Source organism: Hemitrygon akajei, chromosome 26, assembly GCF_048418815.1.
Source record: "Hemitrygon akajei chromosome 26, sHemAka1.3, whole genome shotgun sequence".
Classification (NCBI taxonomy): Eukaryota; Metazoa; Chordata; class Chondrichthyes; order Myliobatiformes; family Dasyatidae; genus Hemitrygon; species Hemitrygon akajei.
Window position 1 is genome coordinate 31264649 of NC_133149.1, and position 20820 is coordinate 31285468.

The 20820-nt window shown below is 39.7% G+C and overlaps 1 protein-coding gene across 6 annotated transcripts in view; it reads left to right on the forward strand.

The window, feature by feature from the left end:
* Positions 1 to 20820, forward strand: part of LOC140716828 (uncharacterized) — a 394334-nt gene that overhangs the window by 292000 nt on the left and 81514 nt on the right. For all 6 annotated transcript variants that reach the window (XR_012096375.1, XM_073029773.1, XM_073029775.1 and 3 more), the window contains exons 126-135: positions 744 to 943; positions 3648 to 3860; positions 6423 to 6568; positions 7593 to 7720; positions 10139 to 10286; positions 10700 to 10832; positions 13331 to 13504; positions 15534 to 15659; positions 15857 to 15983; positions 18077 to 18282. Coding sequence is in view for 5 of the 6 variants with exons in the window: in XM_073029773.1 (XP_072885874.1) it covers positions 744 to 943; positions 3648 to 3860; positions 6423 to 6568; positions 7593 to 7720; positions 10139 to 10286; positions 10700 to 10832; positions 13331 to 13504; positions 15534 to 15659; positions 15857 to 15983; positions 18077 to 18282 (1601 nt within the window). In the remaining variant the exon portion in view is untranslated. The remainder of the gene's footprint in view (positions 1 to 743; positions 944 to 3647; positions 3861 to 6422; positions 6569 to 7592; positions 7721 to 10138; positions 10287 to 10699; positions 10833 to 13330; positions 13505 to 15533; positions 15660 to 15856; positions 15984 to 18076; positions 18283 to 20820) is intronic.

Consider the following 20820-nt stretch of genomic DNA (forward strand, 5'->3'; position numbering starts at 1 on the left):
GCACCAGCATTGTTGACTGTCCTGCTGTGTGTGCTGTGTGGAACAGTATCAAAGACATAACTGAAAATGTAATTACATCATATCCACCATTTCTTCTAAATCTACTCTTCCACTTATATTTTCAACAAGCTGTCATATTTGGTCAAATGTGATTTCCCTTTCATAAATCCATACTGACACTTCTTAGGATTGACATCAAATGATTTCTGCAATTATATTCACCAAACACGAATAGGAAAGAAAGACTGATTTTAATTGTGCCTTCTAATAGTTGAACACATGACTCATAATAAAAGCATCAGAAGGCAGAGTGTTAATGCAGGCTGTGCACATTCATCATGCTTTTTGGACATTATAACAGCAGGGGTGTGAGAAAATTGAGCTAATGTGTGGGATACTAAAGCTACATGAGTTCCAATCACTAAAATCTGTATGAATGAAGTGAAAAAGATGTTCAACAAGCTGAGATGCTTGTGGTCTGTGACATGGTCTCACTATATGTCAGTCAATCACAGTAATGGAGGGTTAATTCTGTCACAACAAGCATATTGATATGGTTTGATGTGGCAGTTACACAGTAAGAGAGGCACTTTGATCCTTGCCTAGCTTCAGTTTACTTTAATAGCAATTTTGAGTGCAGCAGGGTGTTCAAAGAGGGTATATCTATGCCTGTAAGAGCTATTTTTTAAAAATCTCTGATCTTTTCACTCTAACCTTGTCATGAACTGACTTCCTTGTTGCAGGTGTATGTTCCCCTATTTCTGTCCTGCTAATAGTTCTTCGATGCTGCCTTGTTATGGAGGGTACATGCCAATCAACGTGACAGGTTTGAGGGATCAGCTGGTGAAAGCCTGTCTAATCTGTGAGGCTGGAACTTATCGGGGGTACTCAGCTGCTGAACTGTACTGCAGACCATGTCCTGCAGGTTTCCACTGTCCAAAGGGTATGTCAGACCAGGACCACTCTCGTCAATGTGCTCAATATGTGTGGATTCTGTTAATGAGAAATCTTTACAACATAAACAATTTGTTCCTATCTTTTACCAAAGATCAAACCATTAAATATGTGGTCCAGAAATCCTCATCTGGGTCGGTAGCTGTTCACAAAAGAAGGCGGATCACAGATTGGACCGTACCTGCCTTGCCTTGTCAACAGTCACCCATGTATAAAGCAGGCACATCACAAATAATTCCACCATAAATTAAAAAAGTAGTTTTAAAATAAATGTTTTTCATATTAATGAGGAAAGATCTTCAATGTCAGAATTATTTATGGAGCTATGGGGCTGGGGAGTTCACTTCCTGATGTAGTCTAGTCAAGTTAAGTCACTATTATTGTCATTTCAACCATAACTGCTGGTACAGTAAAAATGAAACAACGTTCCTCCAGGACCATGGTGCTACATGAAACAACACAAAACTACACTAGACTTCAGACCTACACAGGACTACATAAAGTGCACAAAACAGTGAAAGACAATACAATAATTAATAAACAAGACAATAGGCACAGTAAAGGGCAAATTACAACATAATGATGTAAATATAAATGTAAACAATGTAATATTTTAGCAGGAATTGAGAAAGAAATGAGCAAAAATTGCAAAGGGAGTGGAGTGGTGTTCGGAGGGGGTGTGTGTAGGTTGCTGTCAGACGAGACTCTGGGTATTGAGGAGTCTGATGGCTTGGGGAAGAAACTGTTACACAGTCTGGTCGTGAGAGCCCGAATGCTTCAGTACCTTTTGCCAGATGGCAGGAGGGAGAAGAGTTTGTATGAGGGATGTGTGGGGTTCTTCACAATACTGTTAGCTTTGCAGATACAGTGTGTGGTGTAAATGTAAATGTGGTGTAGTGTTCAAGACAGAAGCTTCATCAACAGTCAGGATCTGGAAGTCCCAGATGTTTCCACATAATGGGGCAGGTGGTAATAGGGTGACTGGGTGGGTATTTTAGGAGAAGGCAAATTGCTCCTAAGCATTGCCTGTGTGTGGCTCTTGATACATAACTTTGGTTCTCAATATGATTCCAAATTCTCCTGCCTGTTTTAAGTCATCATGGGCAATGGAATCTCACAAGTCAGTTGTTTTTTTTTCCTTCAAGCAGACTTTGAGCACATCCTTGAATCTTCTATCCACCTGGTAATCTTTTCCTATGACTGAGCTCAAATAGAGTATCTGTAAATGGCATTAGCTGTCTAATATAGCTGGCTGAGTAACTGCAGCTTCATACTGGGAAAAGCCCTGCATTTGTTTTCAGTGAGTTTCGAGGACTGTGGAGATGGCACTAGTATTTTTCTATCACCTTGAGGTGCCTGCTGGCAATAACACAGGCCTCAGAAGCATACAAGAGGACAGGGGTGATCTCTGTCCAATAGACAGTGAATTTTGTGCCATTCTGAAGATCTTCAAACATCCTTATGAATATTTGAACAAAGTCTGCATTACTGCATTAAAGGTGGTGATGAATTTTATCATCAATGTCTGCTTTCACCAAGAGTTGAGAAGTGATCCATGTTTTTTAGTATCTTCCCATGAAATGACACTGTTGGAGGGCAGTACAGGGAGCAGATCTGTTCCACAAGTTGAGTGCAAGGCCCATCCTACTCTATGCTTCAGTGGAATTGCTGCTCAGCTTCTCAGCATGTACAAGCAGTAGGACTTTCTCTATTCTGCAGCTCAGCCGAGGAGATTTAGAGACTTGGTTATGACATGCAGTTGCCATAGTTCTAGCAGTTTTCCAATAGTTCTGAAGATTAGCACAAGTCCCACAGGAGATTTGCTGGAGATGAGATACAACATTGAAGTAAGAAAAGCTGAGAGAAGTGTGGAGAGCAGTAAAACACAGGTCTTCATTGAAATGGTTCATTTGTGGACCTGTTGGTTAATCTCATGGCTTGCGATCTCAAGACAGAGATGTATTTCTGTGAACAGGTGAATTGTTAAAGTGTGTTCCCATAGCCCCTCCTGATTAATGGAGTCTAACACTTTGGTGCAGTTAAAGAACTGCTCTGGTGATGGAGTAATAACAACATGGACTGTTTAACCCCAGTGGCTTGTTTCCTTGCTGCACCTCGAAGTATTTTTATGAACCTTAACAGTGTCAGCTCCCAAATAAGATCCTCGTGTTTGCAAAAATATACAGTATGTGTTCAATACATCAAGAGCTCGTGAAATGTCATTTTATACATGAGTGGAAAAGACACTTCTGCCTGCCTGCCTGCAGCTGAAATGCAAGATGAGTAATTGGCCAAAATTCATCTTGAACTGGCAGTTTTTACATACTGAAGTGGATAAATAGAGATGTGCTTCAGGTCAGATGCTGGCTCAGCTGAGCTCCCACTCTGCTTGCGTCTGAATCTGGAGATGGAAAACAAACAGCCTGAGATAAAGGATTTGGAGGGGGAGTGGAGGGGTAGTAATGTAGTAGCTAGTGAGTTCCAAATGAAGATCAGATCAAGCATGACCTGGCCTATTGTGACAACCTAAGGTTGATGAACTTACAGTGGTTTAAAAATCATTATTAAGTTACATTGAAAGTATTATGGTTAAAAACAGCAGAATTTGCTTGAAACTCAATGCTTCAGTTCAGTAATGCATGCTCTAATTTTGTCTTGTTATTTTTTCTTCCACTCCATTTAATTCCTCCCAGGTTCTGCAAGCTATTTGTCACATCCCTGTCCAGTGGGCTATTATTGTGCTGAAAAGACTACATTGCCAGTGCCTTGCCCTCCAGGAACATATGGAAACAGCAGCCATGCAAAGCATCTCCATGAATGCTACCCATGCCCTGAAAACACATTCAATCATCTCCCTGCACAAAGAGCTTGTTTTCCATGTGGAAGTACTTCCTACTCAGGACTAGGTGTGCATTGAGTGTGGCAAATGAAAAACATGCAAAAAATATGAAGGCAAATGTAAAAGATGTAACAGAAGGAACAGTTAAAGATAAATTTTTCTGATCCTTGATCCTGGCGATCCCTAGTTTCCTGTGTGCAAAATCAGGAAAATTGGTTGAAGATATCAAATCAATTGGCTTCCTTTACTTTTTGAAAGCCCTGATCTGATCTCCTTGGAATTTCCCTGGGAAAATGGAGCACATTGTGCAGCCTCATTTTTCAGGTGCCCAAGGATCTAGATGTCTAGAAAATATGGTGCTGTGGTCGGAGAGTTGACAAAAGTAGAAAAATTTGGTGGTGCTTGCAATCAAGTTGGTTTCTTGCCTCATATTTGAATTGACAGTCTGTTCAATGTATGTATATCATGTACAACCTTCCAGGCTTGGATGTCTCTCCTTCCAGGCAGACACAAAACAAAGAAACGGAATAGAAACCATTAAGAAAGGCCATCAAACACCCATTGTGTGAAAAAAGAAACAAATCGTGTAAACAATAAAAAGTAAATAAATTACATTGAGAGTTAAAGTTCACGAAAGTGAGTCCACAGCCACGAAGCCAGTTCATCAATGCAGCCAGTTCAGGCCATGGTTGCTGTTAGTTACAAGACATAGACTCAGTTCATAACAGAGATGAGTAAACCTCATGCCGTAGGGAGATGAGCACCTGCCCATCTCTTACCTCTGGCCCTAACACCCCAACCTTATCAATCTGGCCCTGTGCTTAAATTGGCCAAACATCGGCTCACTCCATGTTCTTGGGCCCGGTCCTCGCCGCTTCAATTTGGCCCGTACCCACCACGCTGCCGCACTGCACTTTCGAGACTCCAATTCACCGAATCCTCCAGAACACCTCAAAAATGCTAGGTCATACAAGCGGTTCAAAAAGACAACTCTGAAAGGGAAGTTACAGGCTATTGATTGTAGTGATCATTATCCAGAAAAAGTGAATAATAGAGTAGTTAGTAGATTTGTTTGCTGCCAGTAAAGCATTGCTGTGTCTCACCAGAAGTCTATTGACTGGGTCCTAATGGCTGAAGTAGGAGACTGTGTCCAGAACCACCAATGGATCCTTCCAGTGGGTGACCATGAGCTGCAATTCACTTTTTGCTGATATTAGACCTGTATTGAAGTAATGCAATTTTAGTGTTACTTTCTTTATAGCATCATGGAAAAGAAATCTGAGGTTGTGTAAGAACATCTGTCCTTTTATCATTGGGAACCATTCTAAAAAAATCATTTTCAGCATCTTAGATTGGGTACAGAATATTCAATGACACTTCTCAAAGGAAAAAGCAGCAATAATTCTGTTGCTAAGGTACTTAAGCAAGACTTAATACTGTCATTTATGGATATGGCTGTAAACAGTTTCAAAAAGAGAAGGAAAGGTGTATTTTTGTGGCATTTTTCCCCAACCTTATTAGGATTTCTGAGAGCACTTTACAACTAACAAAATGCTTCTTACAATGTAACCATTCTTGTAGCATTCAGTCTGTACTCAATTATCCTTTGCAAATAAAGAGGAAAGGGTCAGATAATCTGGAAAGATGAGTGTAGGCTGAAATTCTCTGAAATTTCTTCAAAATATATATGGAACGTTTTACATCTACCCAAGTGTCAAAAACTTCAAGTTACCGCTTTGTCCAAAGCATGGCATATCTGGAAATATAGCTTTCCCTGCACTGGAGAGTCAGTTGGATATTTTATTGAAATCGCTGAAAAGTAACTTGATTCCAATGTACTTCTGTCAAGAATCTTTTGTTCTCATCTCCTAAATAAGCTGGTCTCCATGCTTCTCTTACCAACATGAGAATCTGCAGAAGATTAGGAGTTAGTTTAGATGAGTTTCAGCTTTACTAATTTTTAAAGCAAGACCCTTACACGCCAACCTGTGTTAGGGATCACGGTAGTTCAAGAAGGTGGCTTCCCCTACCCCCATCCCCTCCTTCTTATGGTAAATTATGGAGGAGTCATAAATGATGGTCTTGCCGGTGATGACCCAAGAAGTTAATGGAATTGTAAATAGTCATTCAATGATACTTGGATCAAGGCTGAAGTAAAGGCACAAACCCAAAATGCTGGAGGAACTCAGTGAAGTGGAATAACAGTTAAAGTTATGGGCCAAGACTCTTAATTAGGACTGGTGAAGGGTCTCAGCTCGAAATGTTGACTGTTTATTCCTTTCCATAGATGCTGCCTGATTTGTTGGGTTCCTCCAGCATGTTGTGTTTGTTGCTCTGGATTTCCAGCATCTGCAGAATGCCTTGTGTTTATGAAGTAGAGCTGAACTATTTTGGAAACATAGAAATCCAGGTCTGTTCCTTTCTAGACTAAGTTAAGTGGCTGGCTCAAATTTGTATGTCCAGGTTAATTCAGTGCAGACTTAGGCTTGATGACTTTAGGGAATCAATAATAATAATTTGGAGAATTTGTGCTGAAATTTATGACAATATGAGGAAAAAAAGACATTTAAAGGCTTAGATTTTTAGAATGTTGGCAATGTTACCAGTAAAATCTCCTTGCATCCTTTAGGCTCCACAACATGCGAGTGCCATGGTTTGAACCGGGCTTTCCAGGAATCTGATGGATCATGCATTTGTAAGACTGGCTACGTTTACTATAATGAGGCAGATCAGAAAAGCTCAAACAGTAACAGTGGCATGGACTGTTATCCCGAGGTAAGAGGAAATACAAGGACACATTCTTGAAGATGCTAATTAAATTTTGAGTTGGCTAGTTATAGTCAATATTGAAGTTCAACCATCAACTAAAGAGCTAGAAGTTGAAACTCTCACATTATCTATTGATTCCAATTTCCTGTTTTTGTTTGGGTAGGTTTTACAGTTGTGCTGTCCGTATCATGTATTGGGATAGATTTTAAGGTGGACTTTCAATGTTAAGGCATCACAGGCGAGGAGTACTTCTGATCCTGATTTCAGATGAAGAGGTCTGAATCAGTTTCAGTGGACAGAGTATTGTGCAGGGTGCACCAGATTCAATGTTTGAACCCTGGTGATGCACTCAGAAGAGTATTATCCACTGCACCATTCCATAGGCAATTCTTTGAAATGGTTTTTCAATTAGAATTGCTCTTATGATTATTTCCAATAACTGTACAATTTACTCCATAAATTTTAGTCACTACTTTTAATTATTTTTTGTTCTTGACTTTAGACAAAACATAGTTCATAAGCACTTAATCTTATCAGGAAGAGATATCTCTCATGGAGGCATTCAGTGTGTAAGAAGCATTGATTTAGTAGACAGCCAGGGACATTTTGCCAGTACAGAAATAAGTATGTCAGAAATAAGTTTTTACACAGAGAATGGTGGATGCATGGAACACACTGCCAGGGGTGGTGGTAGAGGCAGATATGTTAGGGACATTTAAGAGTTTCTTAGATGAAAGAAAAATGGATGGAATGTGAGGGGGAAGGGTTAAATTGATCTTAGAGTAGGTTAGAAGGTTGGCACAACATTGTGGGCGGAAGGACCTGTACTGTACTGTTCATTCCTGAGTCAATTGAAATGAGAGACTTGCAAAGCAGAGTTGATGTTAATGCTGATATTGGCAAGTGCTATTAAGAAATTAATGTTTGTGTGGAGGATCTACTGTTTTCAGGTCTTGGTTCATTTACATGTAGATTTGCATATTGTGAAGTTCTCAGTTTTTGATCTGGATTGCACATTGTCTCTCTTCAGGTGGATGATCGTTGCAGCACCAATGAGGCACGGCTAGCATCTTCGAGACGATGTATTCTCCCTGAGCACCATAACTGTACTCCATTTTGTGGGGAAAGTGGAGGAAAGCTGGATGTGGAACTGGGAATGTTAGTCACTTAGACACTAACAACACCTCAGGAGAAAGATATTTGCAAATATTCAGCAACTTTATACTTATCATTTACTGTTGACTATTCAGTCCGTTAACTCCAGCTTTCTAAACATCTGTCACTTTAATTCTTCCTGACATCCTAACTTCTCTGTTCTTGACCGCTGACCCTGTTTCATTAAAGCTTATAGTGAGGCTACAGCACAACACTGCATCTTTTAATCAAGCAGATCGTAACTTTGCTAATATTGAGAATAACAATTTCAGGTAATCAACATTTCTCATTTTTATTTCAGATTTACCCCAGTGATAGATTCTCCTTAGTCATTTCTAATAATGTTTCTGCTTCTCTTAACTGCACCTTCTAAAGACAGATCTCATGACCCATATTACCAGCCTTGTTCTCCTTCACTAATATTCCTTTTGTTAGCCAATCTCTTCAGCATTCTGCCCTACATCAGGCCTTCCGTTTCATTCCTTAATCTATTTCTTACGTTCTTATGTTCTTCTTGCTTCCTCAGCACCTTAAGATGTTTCCCACAAATGCTTCCTGACCTGAATATTTCCAGGGATGCTACTGCAGCTTGACTCATTCATTAATCAGCAACATGTTCACACTAAATATAAACCCTCTCTAATTCCCAAGTGATTTATATAAAGTAAATGACATTTATTTCAAGATTCTGTATTCTGCTTTCTGTGCAAAGTACCATCCTATACCACACATGTGACTCATTGAAAGGTTTCTTGCCTTTCTCAATAAATTTCAAAGGTCAGAAGAAAACCTATATGGCTTATTGAGAGCTGTTATATGTGATACACTTTGAAATTGGGAATACACTCTTGTGGTGGGGAGCAGGGGTGCATTTTTGCCTGAAGCATTAGTTGCTAGAAAGAACATTGTCTAATTAGTAATAATCCTCGTAAGGTTTCCCCGTGTGTTGAGTGCTTACAAGTATTTAGAAAGAAACATAGCCCTCTGATTCTGTTCTACTGTTCAATGAGATAATGATTCTTGTTGTTAACTCCAAGTGCATACTTTTGCCCCAATTCCTTGGTACCTTCTGCAAACGGAGAGCACTCATTCTCAATTTTAAAGTTATTCACTGGTTCCCTTTGTTGGAATTCATTATTCCTCCACTTAGGTGGTAAGTGTTGTCAGAGTAATGCTTGTAGAACAAATTTTAGCACCTGACTATACTGTAGTTCAATAAATCTCGCTGGATAAGAAAATAGAACAGCACAGCACAGGATCAAGCCCTTCAGCCCATAATGTGCCAAATTAATTAAGCTAATGACACCTAATTAAAATAATTCCTTCTACCTGAATATGGTTCCATATCCCTCCATTTTATACATTTTCATGTGCCTACCTACGAGCTTCTTAAATTCCTCTATCAAATCCACCTCCACTGCCGCCATGGCAATGCATTCCAGACACCTACCACTCTCTGTAAAAGCTTGCCCCACATATCTCCATTGAACTTACCCCCCCCTTACCTAAACTGCCTTCCCTCTGGCATTAGACATTTTGATCGTAGGTAGAAGATACTCGCTACCTATTTATCTCCCTCGTAATCTTATAAACTTCTATCAGGTCTCCTCACAGCCTTTGCTGGTCAAGAGAAAACAACTTTGTTCAACCTGTTCTTGTAGCACAAGCCCTCTAATCCAGATAGCAGCCCAATAAACTCTTCTGCACCCTCACCAAAGTCTTCACAACCTTCCTATAATGTTGCAACCGAAACAGAATGCAATGCTCCAAATACTGCCTAACACAAATTTTATAAAGTTGCAACATAACTTCCTGACTCTTTAACTCATTGTCTCATCTAATAAAAGCAAACATGTTATCTTTCCTTCCCTATCACCTAGAACAGACACTTTCAGGGAACTATGGACTTGGACCCCAACATCCTTCTGTAATGCTGTGAAGAGTCTCGCCATCAATTACTGCATTGATTACTGAATGTTGACTGAAAGCTACCTTAGTAATTTAGATTACTTAGTGAGTGCAACAACTGATTAGACCTATAAACTCATCAAATTACATTGGCTGAGCATTGCTATGACTGAAGTTGCAGAACTACAATTGGCCAATTGGCTGTTTTAGACTGAGGAGTGGGGAAAATCAGATTTGGTAGACATTCCATCTAGTCATCCTTTGAGGAACTTATGTAAGTGAGGAGTGGGAACACTGGGTAAAGGAAAGCACGGTTGTTAGCTTTCAGAAGATCTTGTGAATTTCTTGGATAACTCTTAGGAGAAAGGAGGGGGATAAAACAAACAAGGCAAGAAAGTAAATATTTATCCTGCACACAGTTTTATATCCATTCATGTTTTATTGTCCAAACGTAAGTCACTGAGTGAAATTTCACCTGAAATTGCAGTGCACAAGTTTTCTGTTACATTCCAGATGCCATTGTAATAAATACATCTCTGCCGAGGAGCTCTGTGACAGAGTTTGTGTGGCTGGAACACTGAATGTCTCTGCAAGTATCCGAACAACTGGAGAGTTTGTTTTAACCATTCAGAATGGAATGCCCAAAGATCAGAAAGAGTGGGTGAGACAACAAGCTTTGAATCTTACTGTTCCTCTGATCTCAATTCCTTCATTGCTGTTCCATTGGTAAGATTTCAGTGTTTCAAAGCCTGTATAAGCAAACTGATGGCTCTTGATTCATTGTCCCGTTATTATAGAATTGTACAAATGCATTAGACAGGATCCAGAAATTAGTTAGGTTTATTTGACTAGAGACTAAATATTTGTTTCCAATGTACACTTTATGACTATTGAAACTACTCAGGAATGGATTACAGCTGAGCCGTCAACTGAATATGTTAATACAATCAACTGCTATTTTCCTGATTACCACAGGAAATGCATGATTTTTTTAAAAGGAGGAGAATTAAGCTAAAAAAATGCATATTCATTGCAGTAGCTATTTGCTTAGTGAAGTTTTTTTTGTATTGTTAGGTTGTTGCAGAAGTGCTTGGTCCAGAAGAACACATTTCCAAAAGTCCAAGAGTGCATTTCATCCACTTTGAGCCTGCTGGAATTTTTGGTTGGATTTTATCCGGGAAGAATGTGGTTGATGAGTTCCTAGCAGGTCAGCAATTGATGCATGACCAATCCTGACTTGCTGTCAGAAATATGATTGATAATGCTTGACTGAGCAATCAGAGACCTAGAAAAGACAAAAACTGCTGTGGCTTAGACATGATTTTTAACAATTATTTCAAACATGTTATTATTCCTGATTGAATATCTTGCAACAGAAAAAAACATTTTAAGTGACATTGCTAACAAAATGAAGTCTTTTAAAAGTCATCCACCACTTGTTTTAAAACTGTTGATTAAGTACACACAGATAAAATTTGTTGTGATATTATGTCAACATTATACATTGAAAACATCTATGCAAGCATTTCTAATACTAGATTTCTGTGAAGCTGGTCCAATTGATCTGCAGTTACAGGCTGTGGCCACTAGATGAAGGTATTTGTCCATTCGATCTTATATCTTCAATATACTAAGCAATCACAATTGACCATAAATTTATTTAAATTATCTTTATAGTCACTTGTACTTGAAATAAAGAAAATGTGTTTCTAAACTCAATAGAAGAGACCAATGATGCAGAGGGTTTGCTGGATTTTCAAGTCTGTAAAAGACAAAATGCTTCATCTATTAGAACAATCCAGTTGATCATTACACAGAAATAAATGGGTTACTACAATGACTGAAGACATTATTGAAAGAACCTGAGCAAAAGAATCAAACATGAGAAAACAGTCGTGATAGAGAAGTCTTTTATCACTCATTAGGTTGGTCTCAGTTCAACTCAACTCATGGGAAATTATCCCTTTACAAGGTAATTTCCAAAATGTGTCATCCAGCGAAGAATTAATGAATTATGACCTTTCTTAAACCTTTCATTTGTCTAGTTTGACAAATTAAACATTGGAGAACGTAATCGAATTTAATCAGACAGCGAATTTAGTGTAGTGTAGCAACTGGCTGCTGATCCTTAGCTTTATTATAATTTCTAGATAGGAAAGTTTGCAATGCAATGAATGCAAATTACGATGCAACTCATTTAAATTCATAGTTGAATTGTGCTTAAATTTAGATTCTCTTTTTGGTTTATTCTGCAATGCGAAAGATTTGATCTGGTGTTAACAGCCTGCCCACTACTGAGTGTTAACTTGCTGGGAACCGCATCCAGCAGCACTTACATCCATTGTGATGAAGTGTTTTGAGAGGTTGCTGATGAAATATATCAACTCCTGCCTGAGAAGCAACTTGGATCCATTCCATTTTGCCTACCAGCGCAACAAGTCCACAGCAGATGCCATTTCATTGGCTTTTCACTCAACCCTGGAAAATTTGTGCTGCAAAGATGCATAGATCTGATGCACCATCAATAACTCACTCTGAGACGTAAAGGCGAGATATCGGCTTTTATTGACTGGAAGAAGGAACAAGCAGTGGTTGACCACCATACTACATCCTGGAGACTGAGAGGCCGGGCTCAGGCCTCAATCGCCTTTATCCAGGGGTCTGTGGGAGGAGCTACAGGAGCAGTCAGCAGGGGCGTGTCCAGACAGGTATATGTAGTTCACTACAAGATCAGGATGTTTTTTTATTGATTACAGCTCAGCATTCAATGCTATCATCTCCTTGAAATTTATCAATATGCTTCAAGGCCTTGGCCTCAACATCTCCTTGTGCAGTTGGATTCTCAATTCACTCACTTGCAGACCCCAGTCAGTTTGTATTGGCAACAACATCTCCCCTACAATCTCCCTCAACAAAGTTTGACCACAAGGCTGTGTGCTTAGCTTCCTGCTCTACTCGCTTTACACTTATGACTGTGTGGTGAAGCTCAGCTCCAATGCCATATACCATCGTTGCTGGCCGAATCAAAGGTGGTGATGAATCAGCATATAGGAGGGAAATTGAAAATCTAGCAGAGAGGTGCCACAACAACAACTTTTTACTGAATGTCAGCCAAACCAAGGAGCTGATTATTGACTGCAGGGGGAGGAAACTAGAGGTCCATGAGCCAGTCCTCATTGGAGGATCAGAAGTGGAAAGGGTCAGCATTTTTAAATTTCTTAGTGTTATCATTTCAGAGGACTTGTCCTGGGCACGGCAGGTATGTGCAATTATGAAGGAAGCACAGCAGCGCCTCTACTCCCTTAGGAGTTTGCGAAGTGTGTGTAGCTCTGGATTTCCAGCATTTGCAGAATCCCTAGATTCAGCAGATGCCGGAACACACACAAAATACTAGAGTAGCTCAGCTAGTCGGGCAGCAATCATGGAGGGGAATAAGCAGTCAATGTTGCAGGGCCCAGTGAGGGTTTTGGCCAGAATCATCAACTGTTTATTCCCCTCCATAGGTGCTACGTGACTTGCTAAGTTCCTGCAACATCTTGTGTGTGTTGCTTAGCAAATTTCTGTTCTTTTTTTTGTATTCAGACTAGGCTTTAAACCTAATTTGATAAAGGTAAGTTGGAAAGCAGATCACTATTTTATGTACCCTCCAAGCCAGTGGGATTATGATCAGTGACTAAATGTCTTCTTCCATTTTTATCTGTGCAGAGCCAGAGCAGACAGTAATGTCTGTAAATCCACAATATCGGTCAAAAGCACCAGGATACTTAAAAAGAACCACTTCTAGAGAGCTGCATGGAGGAGTTCACAAAATTCCAAATCCTATCGTCTGCCTAAAACCAAAAGACTTGATCCTCTTCAAGCTCAACATCTATCCGAGAAGTGAGTGTCTCTTTTCTGTGAATCATAAGGTTATATCTGAAGGAACTATTCCTTATCTCAGCTACATGATTACTCCATAGTCCACCAGAAAATTAGCTCATCTTCCCAAGTTCTTCACTATAAGAGAATATTACTGTGGTTTATCCTACAATTCTCTTTGTAGCTTACTTTACTATTGAATGACACAACTATTTAATTTAAACATGACAGAATTATGCAAATAACCTATACATTATCCTAAAACTAATGCACAGCCACAAGAACTTTGACATCTGATATCAAGCTTCTTGTTGCTCTGTTCATAATTTCTTCTCTCCTTGGATTATGTAGAGAATTAGTTAGTGGGCAAAAGGCCAGAAGTTCCACAAGGTACTTATTTAGCATTGTTGGTTTTCTTTCCTGTCTCTCACTGTGTTCTCTGATGCCAGTTGTACTGTTTTTACTGCTTTATCACAGTAAAGTTTCTGGCTTTATACAAGTAAGGAGCAGCACAGCGATACAACAGCTAGTGCAACAGCTAGCCGGGTTCAATCCTGACCCCTGGTGCTGTCTATGTGAAGTTTGCATGTTCCCTTAATGGCCAGATGGGTTTCCTCCCACATCCCAAAGATTTGCTGATAGATTAGTTGGTTCTGGTATTGTGCCTACTAGTGTCAGAAAGTGGCTGGAGAATGGTAGGGTTACGAAGGGCAGGTGGGGGAGATGGCAGAGATTGATGAACAAAGGAGAGAAAGGATAGGTCATAACAAGTACATGGGAAGAATGGAATGGCCAAGGATGCTCTGAGAGTTGCATAGACTTAATGGGCCAAATGACTAAGACATAGGAGCAGAATTAGGCCATTTGGCCCATCGAATCTGCTGCGCCATTTAATCATGGCTGATCTTTTTTTTCCCCACCTCAACCCCATTTCCCAGCCTTCTCACCATAACCTTTTCATGCCATGTCCAAGCAAGAACCTACAGTCGTTGCCTTAAACACACCCAACAACCTGGCCTCCACAGCAGCAGGTGGCAACAAATTCCACAAATTCACCACCCTCTGGCTGAAGAAATTTCTCCACATCTCTGTTTTGAATGGGCGCCCCTCTTGTCCTAGACTCTCCCACCATGGGAAACACCTCTTCCATGTCTACTCCTTCCAACATTCGAAAGGTTTCAATGAGATCCCCCCCTCGCATCCTTCTAAATTCCAGTGAGTACAGACCCAGAGCCATCAAATGTTCCTCATATGAATACCCTTTCATTCTTGGAATCATCCTTGTGAACCTCCTCTGGACCCTCTCCAATGCCAGCACATTGTCTAAGATGAGGAGCCCAAACCTCTTCACAATACTCAAGGTGAGGTCTCACCAGTGCCTTATGAAGCCTCAGCATCACATCCCTGCTCTTGCATTCTAGACCTCTTGAAATGAATGCTAACATTGCATTTGCCTTCCTCACCACCAACTTAACCTGCAAATTAACCTTTAGGGTGTTCTGCTCAAGAACTCCCAAGTCCCTTTGCATCTCAGATTTTTGGATTTTCTCCCCGTTTAGAAAATAGTCCGCACATTTATTTCTACCAAAGTGTGTGACCATGCATTTTCCAACATTATATTTCATTTGCCACTTTCTCGCCCATTCTTCCACTCTGTCTTTCTGCATCCTACCTGTTTCCTCGACACCACCTGCCTCTCCACCAATGGTGCCCACCAATGTCAAAAGAAAATATGCAAACTATGTACAATATGCTATCAAGGCTTTCAATGCACAAGAAGGTATTTTGGCCACTGGCATTATTTCACACGTGTCTCAATAAGTAATAACGTCCACATTCAGTATTTCTCAAAGCTGTTTACAGCTAATGATGTCATTAACACCTTCAAAGAATAATATTAGTCAAAGTAATGCGTATAGCAGAGTCAAGACAGAATGGAATTAATAAAGCATAGGAGACCATTCTGCCCATCTACAGTTCTCTACAAGAGCAATCCTCTCAGTACCATACTAATAGTACTGTTTTTTTTTCCTTTCAATAATTACACTAGACCAGTTGGAAGTTACAATTAAATCTGCTTCTGTCGTGCAAGGAATTCCAGATCATGGAAAAGATTTTACTGGTCAGCTTTTGCTGGGAATCAAGTTTTCCAAAAGCAGCATTGGAATTATTTTTGGTATCCATTCACTTCTCCATATTTCTCTGTGAAATTGATTTATGCCTAGCTGTGTAAAGCTTTTGTTTTGCTGATGCATCAATGTTTCATTTCTATAACCAGCTGACTTTGTCTGTGGTTGGCTTGCAAATAACTCTGAATAGCAAGTCCAGTATTAAAGGGCGTAAACAGGTTTTACTTTTAATTCTCTATAACAGATCGTAGTTTGAGTCACTACCCTGTTTACCAGAAAGACCACCTGTTCAACACAAACTCAGAGTGGGATTTTGGATCTTTCAGGAAATTGGATCATTTCATTAGGGAAACTAATTTCAACATTACCAGGTGACAATACTTTAGTATCTGTGACATTGACTGTTTATTCTTGATCAATACTTGGATTTGTATTTACTGTCAGTCAGCAGCTGGCTTTCATTCTGGCTGTTCTTAAACTCTAAACTGAAGTAAAGCAGCTTAATTATAGACCTCATTCCACTGCAGGTCATATCCTGGTTGTGATTATTAGCTTCTATAACTAACAGATATTCAAACAGATTCTGTCACACACACGAACATTTGTGCTAACTCTCACCACCCACTGCCACTTATGTCACTTTCATTCTTAGCCTTTCTCACTGCCTCTCTCCTGCATCTATCCATCCTCTCTCCTCCTTCTTTATCCTCCCTCCACCCCCCTTTATCCTCTACCCCCCCCCCCCTTATGTCCCCTCTCCTGCTCCAAGCTCCCTTGTATGGACCTCCCATTTATTATGACATCTGATTCAAAGGATTCCAAGGTATCCAGTAACCATAATGACATCAACTTGTCTGAGCAGCCAATCATATTACAGAACTGTCATTGGCACAAGTCAGGAATAAAAAATAACAGTTTTAATTATCTTTCATAGAACACTAAAGAAAGATTAGAACATATAATGGCTGAGATAGGAGCTGTGATACCATAAATCTAAGTTCTTTTTGTTTTAAATATTTATTGGAATTCTAAATCACTACAATAATGTCAGAGAATTTGCTAAGCAGTAAGTTTGATATAGCACACCGTTAATAACTCACTTGAGCCTCACTCAATAAAATGTAACACTTGAGAGTCATAGAATAATACAGCATGGAAAGAGGCCCCTAAGCCCAATTTTTCCATGCTGACCCAGATGTCTTCCTGAGCCAGTCCCATTTGCTTGCATTTGGTCAATTTTCCTTTAAACAATTCCTATCCACGTACCTGTAGAAAAATCTTTTAAAATTTGTGATGATATCCACCTCTCCTACTCCCTCTGGCAGCTCATTCTGTAAACCCAGAATAAAAAACTTCCTCACAGGTTCCCTTTAAATCTTTCCCCTCCCACCTTTAACCTATGCCCTTCCCTTTTAGACTTTCCTGTCTTGGAAAAAAAGACCGTAACAATTTATCTTGTATATATCCCTTAAGTTCTCCCCTCAAACTCCTTTACTCCAACTATCCAGCATCTCCATGTAACTCAATCTCTCCAGTCTTCACAACATCCTTGTAATTGTTTTCTACACCTCTCTTCCTAAATTATATCCTTTGTATAGTGGGGCAGCCAGAATTGCATGCAATATTTCAGGTGATGTCTTACCAGCAAAGTTCAAAGTCATTTTACCACAGTTATATTGTGTCTTGGATTGACCATGCTTGGAATACTCTATGTAGATCTGGACTCCCTACCTTAGGAAGGATATATTTGTAATAGTGAAACAGTAAAGTGGATTCACCAGATTGATTCCTGAAATTGGTTGCCCGAGAGAAGTGTATAGAACCTGGACTCGACAATGAAATGTAATTGAAATTTCTTCTCAAGCTTAACAATGTAGATACAAACTTGACATTTCCCTTGGCTGGTGTGCTGGATACCTCTTCATAGTCCAGTGCAAGTGGTTGGCCATTCAAGACGCAAATAAGAAATGTCTTCACCCAGAGGAGAATGGAATTTAAGGATTCAATGCCCAAAAGGGCTATTATTTCTTGAATATACTAAATACAAAGATTGATAGAAATTGCTAAAATCTAAGAATATCTAGTTAGCACATGGAATTGGCACTGATATAAAATGCCATGTACTTATGTTCTTACTGATGGACAGAACAGGTACAAATGGTGAAATGTCCTGTTGCACTTATTTCTAATGGTCTTAGGGGACAATTTCATGGCAATTTAACTGATTTTTCTCTGTTGAAAAAAGGCTGCAAAAAATTCAATCTGTTGAAAATAATGTCGGCAAGTTAGGAATATGATGGAACCATCTGGATTTCTGCGTGAACTTCCGAATGTGGGGCTATCCCAGTTGTTTTCAGTTTCTTGGAATAATGATGAATGCCTATAACTCTATCATCATTGCAATCCAAAATCTGATCCATTACCATGAGCATTGCTGCTATAACAGTGATTTCCTTTAAGCTAGGTTTGCTCATGCTTTCATGGAACCTGGGAAGTACGTCTTTCATGACAATGCAGAAAAGGATTGGACCCTAATTGTAAGTGTCAGCATGTTTGGGGCAGAGTGCGACTCTCTACCTGTCCAGCCTTCCTCCCCCTTCCAGCTTGTGAGACATGGAATTCTAAAACGGCAAAATCTCAACCTGACACCTGATTGGATTCTCATTATAGGTAAATAGAAAATTTTGTTCCAACATTGACTGTAGTACAAACAGAAATCAAGTTCAGAGATTACTATTAAAATATGAGGTAACTGCTGCAGAGTTTCAAAAGTACCAGTTCCCTTGCTCAAAATTTAAGTAGGTCTGAGTGAAACCATAGAAGAATCAGATTGCACAATTGTTAATTATGTGCTGCTGTAATTTGAAAGAAATCTGATGGTAACTTGTTGGCCTAGATTTTTGTGAATGTCATCTCTGCCCCACTTGTAGAACATGTACCTCAGTCCTGTGAATTAACTTTCTCTTCAGTCCAGAAGGAAATCCTGTTGGACAGGATGTACCGTAGCTAACTATGAGGCGCTGAGCTGCAACAGAATCTTGGTGATTGACTTGCCGAGATCAGAATGAGCTCAACAACAAAACCCCACAGAGGGTCTTTGAGATCCATCAAAGACCCGATGCAGTTCCGGAACTTATCAGTCCTCACTTTAAGAAATAGTAGCCAGTCTGAGAAGACCTGACAACAGTCCCCCAGATAACTCTATGTGTGGATCATTCCACCACAATTATGATCTTATTTACTGTAACTTCTAACACTGGTGAGTGGGTAAGAAAAAGCCCCAGTGAATGAAAGTACCTTCTAGCAATGGAGTTAAAGTATAAACAGGAAACTGAGAAACCTCCTTATTACTAATGGAAGTGAGTCTTAATTGTCATTAATTTCTTTCAACGCACATCTCCCACATAAGATCAATCCCATGCTCCCCCAGTAATAAAACAAGTGACGCCAGTAATTGACTGAAGGCAGACCTGCAGAATTATTTTGCTGTGAATCAAAGAAATTTATAAACGATGACATTCACTGGATCTCCTGAAGGTGTGCATGACCTTAAAAGCGCAGGCAGAGCTAATAGTTAAATATCACATCTACACAATCAATGAGTCCAATTTATTAGGATGTGCAATAAACATCACACATGCAAATGTTTGTGCTGTTCCTTGGAAGGGACCTGGAGAAAATCAGTGAGAGAGAGCTTTCATTTTTGCATATGATACTTGTGTTTTCCCACAAAGCGAGAGAGAAATTTTACAATATTTATATATCATAAATATGTTTATTAAACATTAACCATATAACAATTACAGCACGGAAACAGGCCATCTCGGCCCTTCTAGTCCGTGCCGAACGCTTACTCTCACCTAATCCCACTGACCCGCACTCAGCCCATAACCCTCGATTCCTTTCCTGTCCATATACCTGTCCAATTTTACTTTAAATGACAATACCGAACCTGCCTCTACCACTTCTACTGGAAGCTCGTTCCACACAGCTACCACTCTCTGAGTAAAGAAATTCCCCCTCATGATACCCTTAAACTTTTCCCCCTAAGTCTCAACTCATGTCCTCTTGTTTGAATCTCCCCTACTCTCAATGGAAAAAGCCTATCCACGTCAACTCTATCTATTCCCCTCATAATTTTAAATACCTCTATCAAGTCCCCCCTCAACCATCTACGCTCCAAAGAATAAAGACCTAACTTGTTCAGTCTTTACCTGTAACTTAGGTGCTGAAACCCAGGTAACATTCTAGTAAATCTCCTCTGTACTCTCTCTATTTTGTTGACATCTTTCCTATAATTCGGTGACCAGAACTGTACGCAATACTCCAAATTCGGCCTTACCAATGCCTTGTACAATTTTAACATTACATCCCAACTCCTATGCTCAATGCTCTGATTTATAAAAGCCAGCATACCAAAAGCTTTCTTCACCACCCTATCCACATGAGATTCCACCTTCAGGGAACTATGCACCATTATTCCTAGATCACTCTGTTCTACTGCATTCTTCAATGCCCTGCCATTTACCATGTATGTCCTATATGGATTATTTCTACCAAAATGTAGCACCTCACACTTATCAGCATTAAATATCCATCTGCCATCGCTCAGCCCACTCTTCTAACTGGCCTAAATCTCTCTGCAAACTTTGAAAACCTACTTCATTATCCACAATGCCACCTACCTTAGTACCATCTGCATACTTCTTAATCCAATTTACCATTCCATTATCCAGATCATTAATGTATATGACAAACAACATTGGGCCCAGTACAGATCCCTGAGGCACACCACTAGTCACCGGCCTCCAACCTGACAAACAGTTATCCACCACTACTCTCTGGCATCTCCCATCCAGCCACTGTTGAATCCATTTTACTACTTCAATATTAATACCTAACAATTGAACCTTCCTAACTAACCTTCTGTGCGGAACCTTGTCAAAGGCCTTACTGAAGTCCATATAGACAACATCCACTGCTTTACCCTCATCAACTTTCCTCGTAACCTCTTCAAAAAATTCAATAAGATTTGTCAAACATGACCTTCCATGCTATGTTGACTGTTCCTAATCAGATCCTGTCTATCCAAATAATTATATATACCATCTCTAAGAATACTTTCCATTAATTTACCCACCACTGACGTCAAACTGACAGGCCTATAATTGCTAGCTTTACTTTTAGAACCCTTTTTAAACAATGGAA